General features: G+C 47.1%; 1 protein-coding gene across 1 annotated transcript in view; it reads left to right on the top strand.

The window, feature by feature from the left end:
* The window catches only part of lama5 (laminin, alpha 5), a 223,022-nt gene that overhangs the window by 56,826 nt on the left and 147,947 nt on the right, over nucleotides 1-18,249 (top strand). The window contains exons 12-19 of the mRNA XM_089015936.1: nucleotides 968-1,108; nucleotides 4,795-4,932; nucleotides 5,012-5,146; nucleotides 7,207-7,341; nucleotides 7,426-7,563; nucleotides 10,855-10,907; nucleotides 17,258-17,357; nucleotides 17,439-17,491. Coding sequence (XP_088872062.1) covers nucleotides 968-1,108; nucleotides 4,795-4,932; nucleotides 5,012-5,146; nucleotides 7,207-7,341; nucleotides 7,426-7,563; nucleotides 10,855-10,907; nucleotides 17,258-17,357; nucleotides 17,439-17,491 — 893 coding nt within the window. The remainder of the gene's footprint in view (nucleotides 1-967; nucleotides 1,109-4,794; nucleotides 4,933-5,011; nucleotides 5,147-7,206; nucleotides 7,342-7,425; nucleotides 7,564-10,854; nucleotides 10,908-17,257; nucleotides 17,358-17,438; nucleotides 17,492-18,249) is intronic.

Below are 18,249 nucleotides of genomic sequence, written 5' to 3'. Positions count from 1 at the left end.
GCTAACTACATAGCTAATCGATAGCTAGATAGATAGCTAATAGATAGATAGCTAGGTACCTAGTCAGATAGCTAGGTAGCTAGTCAGATAGCTCGTGAGATAGCTAGCGAGCAGTGACATGCAGTCAGTGGAGGCAGGTGAGGCAGTGCCTCACCTGTCATCATGGAAAGCTGTCAAATGAAAAAAATAAATTAAACAGTTAGATGTACAGTAAAGTCTCGTTATATCGATATCGGATATATCGATAGTCCCGGTTATATCGATACTATTTCTATGCACGCACGGAGAAAATTACATGCAAACAGGGTCGGATATATCGATAGTCCCGGTTATATCGATATTTTTTCGGACTCCCTTGAATATCGATATAACGAGACTTTACTGTATTTAGTGATTTGTACTTTAAAGTTCTTGACCATTTAACTTCACCGTTTTAGGATTTTTTTCAAAATCGCTGAATTTTCACATTTACCGTTCAAATACTAAGTTGAGACGAGCGGTGACGTCATTGATGACGTCAGTGCCTCACCAGCCATGAACCTCAGCGCACGTCACTGCTAGCGAGATAGGTAGTGAGATAGATAGCCAGATACATTACCTAATAAATAGCTAGCTATATAGCTAATCTATAACTAGCTAGCCAGCTAGGTCACTAATAGATAGCAAATAATACATTCTGACGTTTTGTTGAAAAGTGGCTGCGCATGCATATTTGCATGCGTCTCACTGAAAACCATTTCCAAATATTTTCCTTTTCTGGCTCTCTTAGTGAAAAAGGTTCCTGACCCCCGCCCCAGACTCTCTTCTCATCAAATGTTCCGTATTGAATGTTGCTCATCAAACTTTTTAGGGGCTTGTGAGTGGCAAAAGCAAAAGCAAGCTTCAACTGGATGAGTCATCCATGTTGCGTTTGGCATTTCACTCAAATCTTCCCTTTCTTTTTTTCTTTGTATTTTTTTATCGGCAGATTGTGAGTGCAGCGCGGCCGGCACTCTGGACAACTCGTGCAGACCCGACCCTCGAAGCAAAAAGTGTTTGTGCAAGGCCGGCTTCGCTGGCGACCACTGCGACACATGCGCGCTGGGTTTCCATGGACTCAACTGCCAAGGTGAAAACATTCAATCCAGCCACGGGCTTCCACTTGAATCCCGACACGCTCACCAAACGCTTACGCGCTAGCACTCCCCTGCGGCTAAACTTTGAACACGCGTAGCCGAGCGTACACAATTTTTGCAAAATTTTCTACCTAAAAAAGAACTGAAAGTTTGGGTGCGTGTTAGAAACGAGGCCTGGGAAAAAAATCCGATATATTTAATGCTTTATCCCTTCCAGGACGGGGCAACATTTCCATGGCTATTCTCACCCTTCAGTTTCGATTCTGGGAAAGACCCGGATCACGCATGTTCCTTTTTTTTCGATTGTTGATTCACATTTCTTGAGCTACACTTCATTTCTTTTCCTCGCCTCGCTCATGCTAAAACGTGAGTTAAGCATTACTATTTTGCACAATTACCAACATCCACAGTTTACATTTCGTGTTTACATTGTCAATAAATGATTGTTAGCACAATGCTTGGTCTGAGCTGAGAAAAAGTGAAACAAAATTTTATACCGATTTTTAATTGAAATTAATGGGTGCGCGTTATACTCGAAGAAATACGGTATATACAAATATATATGTATGTATATATATACAGTGATACCTCGGCTTACGAACGTTTTAGTTAACGAACTTTTCGGCTAGCGAACGTTAAATTTGCGAGAATATATATTATATAATATAACAAACTATTTTTCGGGAAACACACGGAGCGCCACAATGAATGATGTGTCGTACGCAAACGAGCTGGTTCGTCGGGCTCCTAAAAAGGAGCTGGAAATGGCAGCAGACTTTTTTTTCCTCTATTCCCCGCCTCCAGTCTTCGGTTAAAGCCGGACATGATTCGTCAAGATCCATGGTAGAGGAGGGAGGAGACACACGCAGCAGTACACTCGCAGCAGTGAGCGGGGGTGGGAACAGAAACACAGAGCTGCACATGAACAGGAAAGGCAGACGACAGAGCTTGAAACAAAAAAACAAAAGTGAAAAAAAAAACTGAAAAGGTGAGAACATGGATAGAAAACAGTGAAATTTGGACTTGTTTTAACTTTTTTAATTTTTTTTATTGATAGTTCAAAGGCAGAGTGGAGACTGCAAGGTTAAAATATCCCATCAATCAGGCTCCACAAATAACCCGCACAAGCCATCTGTGCAATTTGAAGAGAACATACAAGCAAGGGAACCAGCTTTGAATTAAGTTTCTAGTGTGTCTGCCTGCATCTGTTGCTGTTGCAATATCACAACTTCTAAGATGTACAACCCAGAGCTCCTCGAGACACTTTATCCAAAAATCTATCCATTCCATCAAGCCATCAACGACCATCAAAAAGATCAATAAAACAACTTTATTATATAGTACAGTTTATTTCTTTAATTACAATACCATAGCAAATTTATTCTACATAAAATAAGGTATATTGTGTGTATTTTTAAAGGATGACCGACACCTTTTTTTTGTTTCCTAACTGACATCAGAAAAACGTTTTATAACATCTAAAATACCCAAAAATATACAGGCTGATATTTCTAGTCAATTTCAAAACACTAATAAAAATGACTTGAAGTGTCCAAAATCTGCCACAAATCAGCTCAAAACTGGGGATTTTCAGAAAGTCCCGCCCCCAGTTCGTGACGTCACGCCAAGTCGTTTTGCCTTGCTAAAGAAACAAAACAATGGGCTCACGGAGTTCAGATTCGGAGAAGATGCTTTCTCGTTCCTCATTCAGTTATCAATATGATTCAAATAGTTCTGAAGAGGAAACCATAAATGTTTGCAATCGATTAAAGGAGTCCTCCCACATAAATTCGAGCCGTCAATGACAGCAATGTAGTGTCCCAGAAAATGCAAAAGATGGCGCCCAAGCTCCGTTGGAAATGAGCTGATTTGTCTGCTGGGAATTTGTGTCAGCGAATTTCAAATAATAGTCTTGGTGCAACACACAACAATTCACCATCGCGTTGTGTTTTCCTTCTAATTTCGCCATCAACACTTTCACTTTCATCACTTTGCTGCTGTGAAATGTAAATTTCTCCACTGTGAGACTAATAAAGGCATATCCAATCCAATCAACACGGATCAACACGAAGTTTTCAGAACAAACAAAATACAGTGGGGCCTTGGCTTACGAACTTAATTGGTTCCCAGACAGAGTGTGTAAGGCGAAAAGTGTGTATCCCAAAAGTTAATTTCCCATAGGAAACCATTAAAATGAGAATAATCCGTTCCCAGGTCCCCATAAAATATAATTTTCAACTAAGTAAGCCTTAAAACTACACACAATATACCTTATTCTATACGTCTGTGTAAGCTCTCAGTCGTACAGGAGTGGTCCATCGATGAAAATATTTCTTCAGCCGTCAATCTGTACTTCTTTGAAGGTGTCAGTTGTTTCGCTTCTTATCCAAGAAACTTCGTCAGCAAACTAATGTCTTACTGGTAGTTTAGGCCCTATATATATATATATATATATATATATATATATATATATATATATATATATATATATATATATATATATATATAAAGTCATATATATATAAAAGCCTGCACATCACTCCACTTAGCCAACATGCCTTGATGCTGCAGCCATCTCCTCCTCCTCGCCTTCAGATGACAACTCCTGAATGGCTTTCTTCTTCTTGTCCTCTTGAAGGCAAATCAAATCCTCTGTGTTGAGGAACTCATTATGGTCAGCAATAAGCTCCTCGCTGTCATCTGCATCCACTTCGAGTCCCATTTCGGTCCAATGGAAACAATGTCGTCCAAAACAACAGAGTCATGAGGATCAAATCCTTCAAAGTTCCTCTCAATGATGCATGCGGTCCACAAATTCTTCCATGCTGCTTTCAAGGACCGAAGGGTGACATCATGCCAAGCCTTTTCTATCAGGTGAACACAATGATACTGTCACGTTCCGAGCGTGACAGGGATAGCTGACTCGTCGGAACGTTAATAAAAGGGGTTGGATACCTAAGCAGGTGGCAGAGATGTCGGTGCTGGCAGAGATTTTATTCCAACAAAAAGCGTGGGTCTGATGATTCCACGGAATAACGTGACAAAATGTCGCGTTCTCGGTCAGGGGCGTTCCAAATGTGACGTCACGTAGGGGATCGTCATCAACTCGAAAACAAGACTTCCTGAATATTCAGCGCGAGTCTTAAAACGTAAGATATAGCTATATGCGGTGGAATCTTTGTAAAATACGCTCAGTAGAAGTCATTTGAAGTGATTTTACAAATTATGTACACAACTTGTCCGGAGGCGTCGGTTGTCCTTTCACGCTTATTTAGTTGAAGATTATGTTTTATGGGGACCTGGGAATGGATTATTCTCATTTTAATGGTTTCCTATGGAAAATTAATGTTTGGAATACACACTTTTCACCTTACACACTTTCTGGGAACCAATTAAGTTCGTAAGTCAAGGTATCACTTTATATAAAACAATGCGTGTGCGTGCATCCCCCCCCCCCCCCGCCATTTTTTCAGACTTTTTTCTCATTTGTCATTCTCACCCCAAGAGTCCCTTGACTAATTGCCCAATGTGTCCTGCCACCGGCAGATACCTTCAGCTGCGTCAACAAGAGTTTCTTGAAACTGTTTGTTTGTTTAAAACAGCATTCCGCTGATTACCTTTGTTTGTTTGTGTTTGTCTGCCTGTGTGTGCGTGTGTGTGTGTGTGTATGTGTGAGCAGCGTGTGTGTGTTCAGGTCCCGGTTGCCTGGATGGTTCCTGCGACACGCTGCTGGGTCATGGGGTCTGTCGCACCGGTTTCCGCGGTTCCGATTGCGGCCAGTGCGCGCCGGGCTATTTCAACTACCCGCTCTGTCAATGTGAGTGACAATTTGTTGCGTTAGCATCAAACGCTACCGCAGAATCATGGCAACCTGTGTGATCCGCTGCCATCCGCAGTCTGCGGTTGCAGTTCTGTGGGCTCGCTGCCTGAGGGATGCGACCCGTCCGGTCGCTGTCTATGCAAAGCCGAATTCCAGGGTGCCAGGTGTGAACAGTGCCGATCTGGATTCCACTCTTACCCCGATTGTCAAGGTGAGATGTCAACAGATGCAGATTAATTGCATTGGATGAGTTTGTAGTAATTTTTCAATGTTGAAATTGACGTTTCCAAGCAGCAAAGTGAGGAAAGGAAAGAAATAAGTCGAAAAACAAATACAGGAGCTGCTGGAAAGGCAGCCACTCTCGCGCCGCCATCTTGAAGTCAAAACAACAACAAAAATGAAATAGCAAAGACACAGACAGTCTTCAATCTTGAGCACTTTCTGCACCTTCTTTGTTATATGAAGCAGTTCTAGATGAATGAGGAGAGGATCAAAGTGTCCTTTTTACCAGTGGATCAAGGATGTCATGGTGGAACGTGCACGTCTGCCTCTAGCTAAATATTGAAAGCAAACAAGCTGTAGCATCCATTGCGCTCTCTCTCTCTCTCTCTCTCTCTCTCTGTCTCTCAGCTAGCTAGCTATTTGCTGTCTATTAGCTATCTAGCTCGCTATCTAGCTTGCTCGCTATCTATTTGCTGTCTATTATCTATCTGGTGAGCTAGCTTGCTATCTATTATCTAGCTAGCTATTTCCTGTCTATTAGCTATCTGGCGAGCTAGCTTGTTATCTATTAGCTATCTCGTAGCTATCGATCTATTTGCTATCTATTTTCTGTCTATTAGCTATCTGGATATCTATCTATCTATTTGCTGTCTATTAGCTATCTGGCAAGCTAGCTTGCTATGTATTAGCTGTCTATTAGCTATATAGCTAGCTATCTTTTTTCTGTCTATTAGTTATCTGACTAGCTAGCTTGCGATCTATTAGCTATCTATTAGTTATCTAGCTGGCTATCTATCTGCTATCTATGTTCTGTCTTTTAGCTATCTGGCTAGCTAGCTTGCTACCTAGCTCGCTATCTATTACCCATATAGCTATCTCTCTATTTGCTATCTATTTTCTGTCTATTAGCTATCTAGCTTGCTAGCTCACTATCTATTAGCTATCTATGTAGCTTGCTATATGTTGGCTAGCTATTAGGTAGGTAGCTAGCTAGCTTTCTATCTATTAGAGTTACCTCCGGGTTGAGTGAACGCTGGCGCGTGTGGCTGCCGCTGCTCACTCACTTGAAAAACTTGTCCTGTGGCTGTAAAGTGACCTTGAGAGTTTTGAAAGACGCTTATAAATGAAATGTAGTATGATGCGACAGTTTTTTTCCCATGCAAGACGTTGACTTTTTTCACTGTTAGAGAGTATTTTTGGATTGGATTGGAGCAAGCTAGCTAATAATGCAAATTTCCCCCTTGTGGAACTAATCTATTAGCTACTTAGATAGCTATCTATTAGATAGCTATCTATCTAGCTAGTTAGCTAGCTATTTGAGTCAGGAAACATAAGATATCTAGCTATCTATGAGCTATCTAACTATCTATTAGCTATCTAGCTAGCTTTCAATCTATTTCAGTTACTTGTGGGTTGAGTGAACGATGGCGCGTGTGGCTGCCACTGCTCACCCACAGAAGAAAAAACTTACCCTATACATACATATTATTTGAAATGATAAAAAACGCTAACAATGCCAGATTAAAATTTACGAATTACTATCTGGGCATCTAGCTACCTATTTCCTATCCATTAGCCATCTATTAGCTATCTAGCTAGCTAGCTGTCTACCTAGCTCGCTATCTAAAGTATTATTGGATTGGATATTGGATATGCCTTTATTAGTCTCACAGTGGAGAAATTTACATTTCACAGCAGCACAGCATTTAACTGTCTAGTTCGCTATCTACTGTATTAGCTATGTATTAGCTATCTAGCTAGGTTTCTATCTATTTGAGTTATTCCGGGTTGAGCGAACGCTGGCGCGTGTGGCTGCCGCTGCTCACCCACAGTAAAATTTATCATGTGACTGCAAAGTCACCTTCAGAATTTTGAAACGCGCTTATAAATGAAAAAGAGCAACGCGGGCCGTCATTAGCCCACCTCTGTCTTGGTCCATGGACCTCCGCTGACAAAGTCGAGTAAACGCAGGACATGCCTAGATGTGGCTAGATGGACGCCTGGATATGTGGAGGTGTCCCAAATCAAGTGTTGACTTTGTCGTTGCAGCGTGCACGTGTGACCTTCGCACCTCGTACGACGCCAGCTGCGCGGCGTCGGGGCAATGCCACTGCCGCCCCAACTACGGCGGAGCTTTGTGCCACCACTGTGCTCCCGGTTACTATGGCTACCCCAGCTGCACACGTCAGTCTTGGGACAAGTTTCGATACAAGTTTCGTATTTTTTTATTGATATCCTCAAAGCTGTGTTTTATGTGTGTTTTTTCAGCATGCCAGTGTTCCACAGAAGGTTCCCGTTCTGACAGCTGCGATCAGGCGAGCGGTCAGTGTGTGTGTCGGCACAATATTGCCGGCCTGCGCTGCGACAGCTGTGCTCGCGACACTTACGGCTTCCCCAACTGTCAAGGTAAACGCTGAGACTTGCTGTTTGCTTCTGTGTCATTTGCGATGTGGTCCTGGAGGACCCACAAAAAAGCAGGCAAGGGAGGAGACCCGTCAACTTGAAAAAAAAATATAGGATGGAAAACAGAGAAATCCATCCAAAACAAACAAAAAGCAATCCAAGTAGCAAAGAGCAAGGAATCCAAACCTGCCGGCACAGGACCACAACAGAACCACAAGAGCACAATAAGCTGTTCCGAGCGGGAGTCTGACCCTAGCCCTAACCCCTAACCCTAAGCTGTCCAAGTAGCAAATGGACTCCAAAAACTTGCAGGCACAGAACCAAAACAGAACCACAAGTGCATGATGAGCTCACCCTGTTCTGGGCGGGAGTCTGACCCTAACCCAAACCCTAGGCAATCCTAGTAGCAAATGGACTTTAAAAACTGGCAGGCACAGAATCACAACAGAACCACAAGACCACAATGAGCCCACTCTGTTCCAGGCGGGAGTCTGACCCAAACCCTTACCCTAACCCCTAACCTTAAGCAATCCAAGTAGCAAATGGACTCCAAAAACTTGCAGGCACAGAACCACAACAGGAGCACAATGAGCCCACCCTGTCTGGGCAGGAGTCTGACCCTAACCCTAACCCCTAACCTTAGCAACCCAAGTAGCAAATGGACTCCAAAAACTTGCAGGCACAGAACCACAACAGGAGCACAATGAGCCCACCCCGTCCTGGGCGGGAGTCTGACTCTAACCCCTAACCTAAGCAATCCAAGTAGCAAATGGACTCCAAAAACTTGCAGGCACAGAACCACAACAGAACCACAAGAGCACAATGAGCCCTCCCTGTTCCGAGCTGGAGTCTGACCCTAACCCCTAACCCAAGCAATCCAAGTAGCAAATGGACTCCAAAAACTTGCAGGCACAGAACCACAAGTGCACAATGAGCCCATCCTGTCTGGGCAAGAGTCTGACCCTAACCATAACCCCTAACCAAAGCAATCCAAGTAGCAAATGGACTCCAAAAACTTGCAGGCACAGAACCAAAACAGAACCACACGAGCACAATGAGCCCACCCTGTTCCGGGCAGGATTGTTACGTGATCCGCCCTCCTGTAGAGGTCAGTGATGTGGGGGAGAGTAGTTCATTCATTCCTGTTCTTCCCTCCTTCCCTTTGGAGGCCACATGGATCCTGCGAATTGCTGATGAGACACATCTGGATCCTGGGCAGCCTACAAAAGGGGCTGCTCCGGGCTCACTCGCTCTCTCATCTGCCTGCCAAGACCAGACCTTTGGCCGTGTGGTTCTTTGGATTGGTCAAAAAAATTCTTTATTTTCCTACAACCAACTAGTGTCTGGTCTCCCTTGTAAGTTATTGGCATTGCCGTGCCATAACAGAGTCCTTGGAAGCCACTAATGAGCAACAGGTGTGCATCTGCAGGTGGAGGGAGCACCACAATGCTACCTGTTGCTCACAAAGGGAACCCGGGGGGGGGGGGGGGGGGGGGGGGGGCGCAGTTGGCTGCATTGAGTGGGTTTTGGCTCTTAAACTGGACCCTGGCCTGACTTCACCCACAAATTGGCATTGTTGTTCAGTCCAACGTCTTTCATCTCAGGCAGTTGGCTAAAATCAAAAGTTCGAGAACCTTGAAGCAGTCGCTGATGTTTTTATAATAATAATACATTTAATTTCTAAGTGCCTTTCAAAACTCTCAAGGTCACTTCACAGTCACTGGTTCAGTTTTTCTGTGGGTGAGCAGCGGCAGCCACACGCACCAGTGTTCACTCAACTCGGAATTAACTCATATAGATAAAAAACTAGCTAACTACTAGATAGCAAATACATAGCCAGCCCGCTAGCTAGCTAGCTAACAGATAGCCAGCTAATAGCTAGCTAGTCATTTGATAGCTAATAGACAGCCACCCTACTAGCTAATAGATAGCTTTACAGCCGGATATATATCTAACAGATAGCCAGCTAGCTAGCTAATAGATAGCTAATAGACAGCCAGCCAACTAGCTAGCCAATAGGCATCCAATAGATAGCCAGCCAGCTGGATAGATAGCTAATAGATAGCCAGCCAGCTGGATAGCTAACGGATAGCCAGCTATTAGCCTTCCAGCGAGCTGGATAGGTGGCTAATAGATAGCCAGATAGCTAGATAGCTAAAATATACCCAGCTATTAGCCTTTCAGCCAGCTGGATAGATAGCTAATAGATCGCCAGATAGCTAGCTAGATTACTACTAGATAGGTAATCGATAGCCAGCTAATGTAAGTTTTTGTCACATCTGGGCTGGATGACTGATGCGCTTGACTTTGGAGTCAGCCAATCCTCCATGAAGCGTCTCCAGATGATCCTGAATGCTGCTGCTGGCCTCTTGACTGCTACTTGTAATAGGGAGCACATCACACAGCAGGAGGCAGTCTGGGCCAAGATAGCAGAAAGATTTGGGGAAAAAAACGATCCTAGCATTGGCCCTGAAGAGTATGACTTGAAAGCTAGCAGAGGATGTTAGCATGCCCTGTGATTGGTTAGCGACCGGTCCAGGATGTCCCCCGCCGACTGCCCAAAGACAGCTGGCATAGGTGCCAACACGACCCGTGACAGACAGACAGAGAATGTTTTTATGTTACAATGATAAAATTGGTGAAAAAAACACATTAGTTGGTTTTATACAGGTAACATCCGACTTATAACCAGCTTGATTTATGACCACCCATACTTACGACCACGACCTCCAGACCCTACTTTTAAAATGTTAATTCTACGCCTGGCATCGCTACGCGCTAACAGGCCGGCAACACGTACAACAATTTTGGCCAACCAGTAACTCACTCTCGCACAGCAATCGACCATGTGATGGCACCAGACGGGGGGAGTTTTCCTGTCATTTAGCCACCGAGTCTCTATTCGACATTTTGAATGGATTTTGACTTGCGACCATTTTGACTTGCGGGCGTTTGGTCAGAACAGAACTCGGTCATAAGTCGGATGCTGTCGTATTTTACAAATGAGCTGTCCTATTATTCTGTGTGGATACAGTTTATGCTGGATAATTATTCCAAAAGTGCTTTCAAAAAAGTATTTTTTCTAGACTTTTTTTCTAGACTAGACTTTTCTAGACGGATTAACAAAATGGACATGGAATAAAAATGTCGTTTTGGTTTTCCAACAGATTTCTGGAAAAGATTATGGTCAAAAACTGACGTTTGACTCATAAATTGTTGATGATAACAAGTCATGTTCTCAAATGGTTGATGGTTGATGTGCGTGTGTTTGTGTGTGCGTGTGTGTCTGTTTAGCTGGCACGTGTCATCCTGCTGGTTCCATTCATTCTGCCGTTTCCCTTCCTGTGGTGAGTTTTCCGCATTCTATCAGCGTCAAGATTCAATCGTTTTGTAGATTCCAATTCCAAGCAATGAATCGGCTTTTTTTGTGGCCTCCACATGCCTTCCAACTTGCATCTTTTTCAAGGTACAGTGATACCTCGGTTTACGAATACCTTGGCTTACGAACTTTTCGGTTTACGAACGTTACATTTATGAACATTTTACCTTGGCATACAAATTATTTTTCGGGATACACACGGAGCGCCACAATGAGTGTCCTTCGCGAACGAGCCCGTTCTAACAGGAAAATGACAGCCGACTTGTTTTTATCCTCTATTCCAGGGGTGGGCAAACTTTTTGACTCGCGGGCCGCATTGGGTTCTAAAATTTGACAGAGGGGCCGGGCCAGGAGCATTTGGAGGGCGTGTTTGGGCCGGAAATACTAAACCTAAAGCATTAAAGGACAACCGACGCCTCCGAATAAGTATTATTATTTATTTTATTTTTTTTCCAAGATGGCGGCGCGTGCACACGCAGCGGCTCCTCTCTCTCCCGGCAAATTGGTTTTTTTCGTGTTTATTATGTTTGTCTCACTCGTGTAAATGTCCGTCTCCGTTTGCCTCGCTACACCCGAGGCGTATAGACTCCCGTGAGGTTCTGCTCGACATCGGCAGTTCAATTTTTAAAACCTAAACCAGCTGAAGCAGAAGTGCTACGCAAGCATGGATTGCTCAGAGAGTCGGCTCGTCCACTGATCCCCACTCTTCCACCTACCCCCACTCCTGCACCCAACCCAGAGTGGAGGCGCCACAAGCGCTGTATGAGGAAACAGAAGAGGGGAAAGCGTGGAGGTATCCGCATTAGGCTCGCGGCTAGCCCTCACCGGCCGTCCATCCCTACCATTACGCTGGCTAACGTGCGCTCGCTGGACAATAAAATGGACTACATCAGACTTCCAAGACCGTGGGTGAGTGTTGTGCCCTTGTGTTTCTGGAAACATGGCTGACCGACAGCATACCGGACAGTGCCATCCAGCTAGCCCAGCTAACTAGCTTCCGGGCAGACAGAGCACTCGTCGAGGGGGGGAAGACTCGCGGCGGGGGACTCTGTGTTTACATCAGTGATGCCTGGTGCCGCAACGCTAATGTGGTATGCAAACACTGTTCACCACTGATGGAGCTTATGGTCATAAAATGTCAGCCATTCTACCTGCCGAGGGAATTTAGTGCCATACTGCTGGTAGCAGTTTACATCCCCCCGAGCTCAATTAACAACAGGAGCGGCATTGAATGAACTCTACCAGCACATCAGCGAGCAACAGACAGCCCACCCAGATGCTTTCCTTATCTTGGCTGGCGATTTCAACCATGCCAACCCGAAAAGCGTTTTTCCACAACTCAATGGACACATTAACTTTCCGACTAGAGGTAACAACATTCTGGACAATGTTTTCACCACACACAAAGGAGCCTACAAAGCCTACCCCCTCCCCCACCTAGGAGCTTCGGACCACTCCACTATCATTTTAATGCCCGCATAAAGGCCACTTGTCAAAGTCGTCAAACCAGTCAAGAAGCAGATAAGGGTGTGGCCTGATGGGTCGTCAGAGGCACTCAAAGACTGCTTCTCCAACACTGACTGGAACATGTTCAGACAAGCGGCCACCTACAACAACACCACCGACCTCCAAGAGTACACAGACTCTGTTACCTCCTACACGAGGAAGTGCATGGATGACGTGACTGTCACCAGATCTGTCACCATCCTGGCCAACCAGAAGCCATGGCTGACGGGTGAATTCCACAGGCTCCTTAGGGCTCGGAACGCTGCCTACAAAGCTGGCGATGAGCTGGGCCTGAGAACAGCCAGGGCCAACCTGTCACGTGGCATCAGGATGGCCAAGGGACAGCACTCCAGGAGGATCGCCAACCACTTCAGAGACAGCAGAGACACCAGGAACCTGTGGCGTGGGATACAGACCATCACAGACTACAAGCCCTCTCCACAGACCTGCGAGAACTCCACCACTCTGCTGAATCAGCTGAACGACTTCTTCGCCCGCTTCGAGGCAGACAACAGCACTCCAGCACAGAAGACCCCACCACCTCCCGGCGAACAGGTGCTGACACTGTCCCAGGACAGCGTGAGGCGATCCCTCAGAGGGACCAACCCACGAAAAGCCCGAGACCCGACGGCATTCCTGGCCGTGTTCTGAGAGACTGCGCTGTGGAGCTCACAGATGTCTTCACGGACATCTTCAACACATCTCTGAGCCAGGCTGTTGTGCCCACGTGCCTCAAAGCCACCACCATTATCCCGATCCCTAAGAAGTCGTCCCCCACCTGCCACAATGACTACCGCCCAGTCGCACTCACTCCCATCCTCATGAAGTGCTTCGAGCGGGTAGTTATGAACCACATCAAGGCTGCCCTCCCCCCCAACCATGACCCCTTCCAGTTTGCATATCGGCCCAACCGCTCGACCGATGATGCCATCTCCACTGCTCTCCACACAGCGCTCACCCACCTGGAGACCAGAGACTCCTATGTCACCGATAAACTGAGCAAACTGGGGATCAGCACCTCCCTGTGCAACTGGCTGCTGGACTTCCTGACGGGGAGACCACAGGCAGTCAGAGTTGGCGACAACACTTCCAGCACCATCACGCTGAACACAGGGGCCCCCCAGGGGTGTGTGCTGAGCCCCCTCCTCTTCACTCTGCTCACGCACGACTGCTCACCATCATCACCCAGCTCCAACCTCTTCATAAAGATTGCGGATGACACGACTGTGGTGGGCCTCATCAACAACGACGAGGAGACAGCCTACAGGGACGAGGTCAGCCGCCTGGCCACTTGGTGCAAGGACAACAATCTCCGTCAGTGCAGCACCTCGGCGCGTAGTGCGGGGGGGACGAATAGCCGATCCACCGGGTAACCCTTGGGAACCGGGTTACCACCTTCGGCCTCCTGAACCCTCTTTTCCACCTCCCACCTAAGCACGCCCAGGATGTGTTGCGCTGGCAGGATGTCGGCGATGACCTCTTCCTTCTCTGCCGGCTCGTGAATGCGAGATAGGGCGTCCGGTTTGGTGTTTTGCGAACCTGGGCAGTAGGTGAGGGTGAAATTAAAGCGCGTCAGGAACAGTGCCCACCGGGCCTGGCGCGAATTAAGTCTCTTGGCGGACCGAATGGCGGCCAGGTTTTTGTGATCAATGAAGACAGTGAAGGGGTTTTTGACCCCTTCGAGCCAGTTTCTCCATTCTTGCAGCACCAGGATAACCGCCAGCAGTTCCCGGTTCCCCACATTGCAGTTGGCTTCCGCAGGGCTGAGACGGTGGGAGAAGAAGGCGCATGGGTGGAGCTTCTGGTTGGACGGGGAGCGCTGGGATAATACCGCCCCCCACCACGGACTCCGCGTCCGCGCGTGGTCGGGGTGGCGTAAAACAGGAGGGCTAGTGAACGCGCGTCGGAGGTGGTTAGACGCCCCCTCCGCGGCGGGTGTCCACCTAAAGGGAACCTTGGTGGAAGAAAGACTGGTTAGGGGAAGTGCCTTCTGACTATAACCGCGGATGAAGCGGCGGTAGAAGTTGGCAAACCCCAAAAATCGTGTTGTTTGCGCGTCTTGGGGGTTGGCCATTCTACCACCGCTTTGGTCTTGGCGGGATCGGCCCGAAGTTGCCCCTGCTCCACGATGAACCCTAGGAAAGACAGATAGCGGACGTGGAACTCGCACACTCTGCCTTCAGGTCGGACATGCTGCCGGTGTTCTTCTGCGGATTAAGAGAAGATCAGGATATCGTCCAAATAAACAAAGACAAATACGTTGAGGAAATCCCTGAGCACATCATTGATGAGGCTTTGAAATACGGCGGGAGCGTTGGTGAGTCCGCACGGCATCACCAGGTATTGAAAATGCTACGCAAATCCACCTTAGTGAATACGGTGGCCGATTGGGGGGGCGCGAAGGCTGAATTCGTGATGGGGAGAGGGGATTTGTTGCGGATGGTGATGTCGTTCAGACCCCGGTAATCAACACACGGATGCGGGGACTTATATTTCTTTTCAATAAAGAAGAACCCCGCACCGAGCGGAGAACGCGAGTGTCGGATGTGTTCCGCCGCGAGGGAAGAGTCAATGTATGTGCGCAGGGCTTCTTTTTCCGGGTGCGAAATGTGGTATAGTCGAGAGTCCGGTCGTGGAGCCCCTGGCTGCAGTTCTATGGTACAGTCATACGGTCGGTGGGGTGGCAGGGATTGTGCTGAATGCCTCCTGCAGATCGTGGTAACAACGCGGCACGCCCTCGAGACAGATCTCTTTGGGCGAGCCGCCACGGGAGGGGTCTCGCCCTGCCGTAGCCGACCGCAGACAGTTAGCGTAACAGTAGGGGCTCCAACCCTGTATGGTGGGACCCTCCCACGATATGGAAGGGTCATGGGTGCTGAGCCAGGGGAGGCCCAGCACGAGTGGCACGTTGCGGGAGGGCATGAGCAAAAACCGCCCATGTTCGACATGGTTGCCCGACAGCCGGAGTTTGAGTGGTGCGGTGACTCGTTTTACCCCGGCTAAAAGTCGGCCGTCAAGGTCGAGAATCTCCTTGGGGATTTTAAGTTCCTCGATGCCGCAACCCAATGACGCTGCCAGTTGGGGGTCGATAAAGCACCCGTCCGCCCCTGAATCCACTAACGCCCGTATAGCTTGGGAATTGGACGGGCCAATTAATTCGCCGTCAAACTCCAACCGCGTGACGGGCTCCGTCCTCGACGCCTCCGACGGGCGCAGCGGTCGCCGTTTAGACAGGGACTTACAGGTGCTGGAGGTCTTTGGCGGAGGCCCTTGAGTGCGACGACTCCCGCGGTTGGCACAATCACTCCCGCTCCCCATCTGCATCGGTTCTGGGGACCCCTCCTGGCGTCGCGCCTGCTCGTTGCCGCTGGGTGTGGTCGTCTGCTGCTTGCTTCCATGTTCGCTGGTCCGCTGGGTGCCTTGCTCCCGCTGCCTCTCCCGGAGACGATGGTCCAAGCAGATGACTACATCGATCATCTCGCTGAGGGTGGTGCCAGTGTTGCAGGTGGTCAACTCGTCTTTGAGAGGGGCGCTTAGTTCGCGATGAAACACTCAGTGCCCGATCGTTGTAGCCACTCCGGGCAGCCAGGATGAGGAAGGCGATGGAATACTCCGAGCGGCCGAACGTGTTCCGTCAGGGTAGCGAGGCGTGTCTCAACCCCTTCTTAGCAATGAGCCAGGAAGGACACGGTATGGCAGATCTCCGCAACTGCTTGTGCCAGCTGGCTCGAACGCTCTGCCTGATGGGCTAAGACGGACAAGAACTTGTCTCCATCGGCGGGTTCCATATTTGGCCGGTGTATTATGTCACGTCAGCACGAGGGGAAGTAACAGATCTCGGTGGACGAAAAAAAGAAGGGAACTGGAACCAAAATACTCGATGGAGGCAGAGTAGTTCAAAAAGGGTTTTTACTGAGACATGCAGGGCAAAACAGAAGGTAAGGCAACCGAACAGAGAGAAAGGATAGCCGAGCGGGACCAACCTGCGTACTGCGGGTTGAGAGGGTCACGAGTAGATGAATACACCAGCAAAAACCGAGCGGAACTGGGTGGCTTTTATAGCCAGAAGGCACAATCAATGGGATTGGAATCAGGTGAGTGAGCCCGGAGAGCAGGGAGGGGAGGGGCGCGCACCAGGCGCCAATCAGGATGTGACAACTGCATTCCATCAAGCCATCAACGACCATAACAAAGGTCAATAAAACCACTTCATTATACAGTACAGTTTATTTCTTTAATTATAATACAATAGCACATTTATTATACATAGAATAAGGTATATTTTGTGTAATCTTAAGGCTTAGAAAATTAGAAAGTAGAACATTATGTTTTATGCGGAGCTGGGAATGGATTATTCTCATTTTAATGGTTTCCTATGGGAAATTATTTTTTGGGATACACACTTTTCGCCTAACACACTCTGTCTGGGAACTAATTAAGTTTGTAAGTCAATTTCTCACTGTATTGTTCTTTTGACTTCAAGACAGCGCCGCGAGGGTGCCTGCCTTTCCAGCAGCTCATGTATTTTGTTTTTCTACTTTCATTCCTTTCATCACTTTGCTGCTGTGAAATGTAAATTTCTACACTGTGAGACTAATAAAGGCAAATCCAATCCAATCCAATTCTGCGGCTCCTGGAATTGGAGTGACAATGGCAAAAACCCTGGCACTGAAGTGAACACATTGTTGCACTTGGTGGAGTGGAAGGCTTTGTAATGGCGGATGAGAAAAGGATGTGCAGCTGCAGGCTATGTCCTACAGCGCCACCCATTGGCCATAAACGGAACGGTGACAGTGTTTTTGGTCCTCTCAGGGCCAATGCGAGTGTCGCGACGGCGTTGACGGCGTGGCCTGCGACCGCTGTAAAGCTCTTTACTGGAACTTGTCATCCGACACTGTTGATGGTTGCACAAGTAAGATCTTTTCGAGACTTCCAACCAACCCGACTCGTCGCAGGGACCTGACGTGTTTGTGTGTTTGTGTTTCTGCGCAAGAGTGCAAGTGTAACATCGCCGGAACACTGAGCACTATTGCTGAGTGTGCACAGGTGAGGAAGTCGTGACCGCTGCATTTGCATTATTATTGTTATTAATCATAATAATTAATTATACATGTCCTTTGTAAACGCCTTTCAAAACTCACGGTCACTTTACAGTCACAGGATAAGTTTTTCTTTGGATGAGCAGCGGCAGCCACACGCGCCAGCGTTCACTCAACCCGGAAGTAACTCAAATAGATAGAAAGCTAGCTAATAGATAGCCAACAGATACCTAGCTAGATAGCCAGTCAGTTAAATAGTGAATAGATAGCGAGATAGCAAATACCTAGCCAGATAATAATCAGAATCAGAATCATCTTTATTGCCAAGTTTGTAGAACACACAAGGAATTTGTTTCCGGTAGAACACGCTGCACTAGTATCGTCGTCAAAAAAACTGCTAAGTGGCACTATACAGTTCCATTTTGGCTACTGTTGAAAGAGTTCAAAGAGTTAATGGCTTGGGGGAAGAAGCTGTTTAAATAAATGTCTGCTGGATTTGACATTTAAACAGCTTCTTCCCCCAATAATAATCATAATACATTCGATTTCTAAGTGCCTTTCAAAACTGTCAAGGACACTTTACAGTCACAGGATATTTTTATTGCGGGTGAGCAGCGGCGGCCACACGCGCCAGCATTCACTCAACCCAGAATAACTGAAATAGATAGAAAGATAACTAGCTAGCTAATAGATAGCTAGATAGCTAATATGTTTCCTGACTCAAATAGCTAGATAGAGATCTAATAGCTCGCTATCTAGATAGCG

Source organism: Hippocampus bargibanti, linkage group LG01 (assembly GCF_051943395.1).
Source record: "Hippocampus bargibanti isolate YZ-2025 linkage group LG01, ASM5194339v1, whole genome shotgun sequence".
NCBI classification, from domain to species: Eukaryota; Metazoa; Chordata; class Actinopteri; order Syngnathiformes; family Syngnathidae; genus Hippocampus; species Hippocampus bargibanti.
Note: the sequence above shows the minus strand (reverse complement) of the source record. Positions and strands in the feature narration are given on the sequence as shown.